Raw genomic sequence first — 3495 nt, forward strand, 5'->3', positions numbered from 1 at the left:
TAGTGGCTTAATTTTCATTTATCTTATTTTATTTTATTATTTGCCCATGGAAGCCTTTTGGTTTTCTAATGAGAAACAGAAACAAGGTAGACCAGAATGGCGGGAGCGGGTATGGTTATGAACTGGGAGGAGTAGAGGGAAACTAAACAGTATATATTATATGAGATAATTTTCTATTTCTGTTAAAAGGATAAGAATAATTAAAATTCAAGAGCAATGGAAAATGCTCTGGAATCTATTGACAGATCAGTTGCTTCTTTATGAAAATGCTCTGAATGTCTTCATGTAACATCTGAAGCCTATGTGAAAGATTCCACACCTTTCTGTAATTTACTTTCTGGATACTTCCACCAATGTATTTAAGAAAAATTTTGATTCGTGGCTTTCTTTGATCTGTTACTAAAATAAAAATACTTCATAAGAGTGTTTCCAATTGAAATATGGAACAGCAAGTCACGTAAATATGTTTCTCTGCCAGAGTCACTGAATTTTGGCACTAGAATAAATACCTTTAATTTCCTTTGACAACCAAGCTATGTGATTGTGCATTGACACTATTGAGCAAATGATCTAATTATGCTGGCAACTAATTCTAAATGATTATAAATCTAGAGGGAAACATCTTATTCCATTTCAGGCTTCATATGTCTCATCACAGTACCCTTCAACATGTATTTTCTTTATTCATACCAATAGCTTCATTATGTGGCTTCTTCCTTAGACAAGACTAATTTAATGTTCAGATCAACTCAGATTTCTTAGGGAATTTCCATGACAATGTTCATCACATTCTGATTAATTTCATACTCTCTGCTTGTCTCTATTTTTAACAATGCAAAACATTAAACTGCAAGTAAATTGCTTAGCAATTAGTTATGAACATGGAATTAATTCAGAATTTCTAACAGGATTTACTTGTACAATACATGTAGTAAATAAATCTATCACAAAAAGAGAGATTTCTGAGCAAGGACAAAAGAACATGTTATGAACTGAAGAAGCATTTTTCTCCTAGTGATTGAGATCAATTCTGGAGATGAACATAAAGTAATTAGAATACTCATTACGATCTAAGTAGTAAAAGATAGGAATACAATAGGGCATCATGGATATAACTGATATTAATTATCTTTTTTTAAAAATCATGGTCCAACAGCATGCTTTTTAGGCCTAAATTTTAATTCACTGTTTTGAGACTAACACAATCTGCGAAGCACCTGCTTGAAAGCATCCTTTACCTGCTGGTTCCTTAGGGTGTAAATGAAAGGGTTTAGCAAAGGGGCAACAGAGGTGTTCAGCACAGCTACACCTTTATTTAAGGTCACCCTCTCCTTGGCTGATGTTTTCATGTACATGAAGATACAACTCCCATAAGTAATAGAGACAACAACCATATGTGAAGAGCAGGTGGAAAAGGCCTTTCTTCGCTGTTGAGCTGAAGGGAAATTTAGGATAGTTTTGATGATGAGTGTGTAGGAGAGAATCACTAAGATCAAGGTGATGACAAGTGTCATGACAGCTATGACAAATGCCATCCATTCTATGAAACGTGTGTCTGTGCAAGACAGCTGCAGAACAGGTGATGTGTCACAAAGGAAGTGATCTATCAGCTTGGAAGCACAGAAATTCAGTTTGAGTCCCAACATCAGTGGGGGAAAGATGGATAAAAACCCAGTCACCCAGGAGCTGAGGACCAGTAGGTGGCACACTTTGCTGTTCATGATTAAGGGGTAATGCAGTGGTCTACAGATGGCTACATAGCGATCATAGGACATGGCAGCCAGGAGGTAGAACTCTGTAATTAGCAATAGAAAGAAGAAGAATAACTGAGTTAAACAAGCTCCATAGGAAATTGTTTTGTCTCCAGTAAGAATGCTCATCAAGAAACGTGGAATGCAAGAAGATGTGAATGCCGTTTCCAAGAAGGAGAAATTCCGCAGAAAGAAGTACATTGGAGTCTTGAGGCGAAGATCCAGCAGGGTGAGGAAGATAATCATCAAATTTCCCATCAGGCTCAAGATGTAATTGAAAAACATAAACAGGAAGATCAGAATTTGTAGCTGAGGGTCATCTGTCAGTCCCAGCAAAATGAATACAATCTCTACTGACTGGTTCTTCATTCCTTTTTTATTCTGACATGTCTACAAAAACAAACTTTAGAAAAGGTACACATGTTAAAACTTGTTTCCTTTTCATCATAGAAAATTTCTTAGTTAGTTCAACCGATGTCAATATATTTTTAAAAAGTATCTTTTACCTATGTTTACCCATGATCTTTTCTGGCATATCACTAGTAAGTTTAAAGAATAATCATTTCCATTTTTGTAAAGATTTGAGTATAATTGTATATTTACAAATTGAATGTTGGTCACTTGGAATATAAGTTCTTATTTTCATTACTGTTAACCTTTGCCAATTTTTCCTATACTTTATTTCATTAGACTATTCAAGTGATATTTAAAATTTGAGGGTTATATTAGATAAGTCCGTATATTCCCAGAATTCATAAAACATAATTTAGGAATACACACATATAAAAATTTATAAAGAATGAAAACAAAAAAGAATTTTAATAAATGGCAACATTGAGATTCTGGAAGGGTTAGTATGATGATGATTTGAGTTATGTGCTTAGATAATGACTGGGTAACATGAAAAAACATACAAGTTTCCAACTGAATCAACAATTCAACTTTCTAACATAAGGTCTGTTTTGTTGGGTTTTTTTGTTTTGTTTTGTATTTATGTTTTGTTTTAGTATGATTTCCCAGTCATGTCCTCAGAGTCATGACAAGTGAGAGAGGGGAAAGATATTTATAGAAAAAGTAATAACTAATATTTCAACTATCAATAGAAATCAAATATTTCAAGTAAATATACAAAGCTCATACATTTTCTAGAAAGAATATTCTAAACCTACAGAGTCAATCTTGGCTCAGAGAGGCTCTTAGTGAAAGACCACCAACAAGTCGGCATGCATGGGATTGGTGGGCATAGGCCATCTGCACATATGTTACAGTTATGTAGCTTTGTCTCTTTGTGGAACTTACAGCAATGGGTTGTCTCTGTTGCCTGCCTTTGGGACCTTTCCCTCCTGTTGGGTTGCCTTGTCCAGCCTTAATAGGAAAGGAGGGGGCTACTCTTCTGTACCTTGATATGCCATTGCTGGCTGATATCCATGGGAAGCCTGCCCTTTTATGAAGAGAAATGGAGGAGGAGGGGATGGGAGTGGGGAAAGGAGAGGTGACAGAGAGGGATTGAGAAGAGAGGAGGAGGTAGGGGAAATCATATTTGGGATGAAAAAACAAACCAGAACAAACAAAAACTCTACCAACCAAACACCCAAACCAACTCCCTAATACTTTATATTTCTACACTATCTCGATGCAATATTAAATCATACTTTGTAATTCTATAACTATCAGAATTTTCTAGTGAATAATTATAATAATATACTTAAAGTTTGAAAGTTCACAAATTTTTGTCAAATGCATA

At 35.1% G+C, this 3495-nt stretch overlaps 1 protein-coding gene across 1 annotated transcript; it reads right to left on the reverse strand.

Annotated features, from left to right (window-relative positions):
• Positions 1–1196: 1196 nt before the first annotated feature.
• On the reverse strand, positions 1197–2120 carry Olr1024 (olfactory receptor 1024). The gene has a single exon (NM_001000068.1). It carries the CDS (start codon positions 2118–2120, stop codon positions 1197–1199), a length of 924 nt encoding a protein of 307 aa, NP_001000068.1.
• Between the last annotated feature and the right edge of the window lie 1375 nt (positions 2121–3495).

Source organism: Rattus norvegicus, chromosome 7 (assembly GCF_036323735.1).
Source record: "Rattus norvegicus strain BN/NHsdMcwi chromosome 7, GRCr8, whole genome shotgun sequence".
Classification (NCBI taxonomy): Eukaryota; Metazoa; Chordata; class Mammalia; order Rodentia; family Muridae; genus Rattus; species Rattus norvegicus.

Coding starts and splice junctions, on each gene's coding strand:
- Olr1024 (NM_001000068.1), bottom strand. CDS start 2,120: ATGAAGAACCAGTCAGTAGAGATTGTATTCATTTTGCTGGGACTGACA.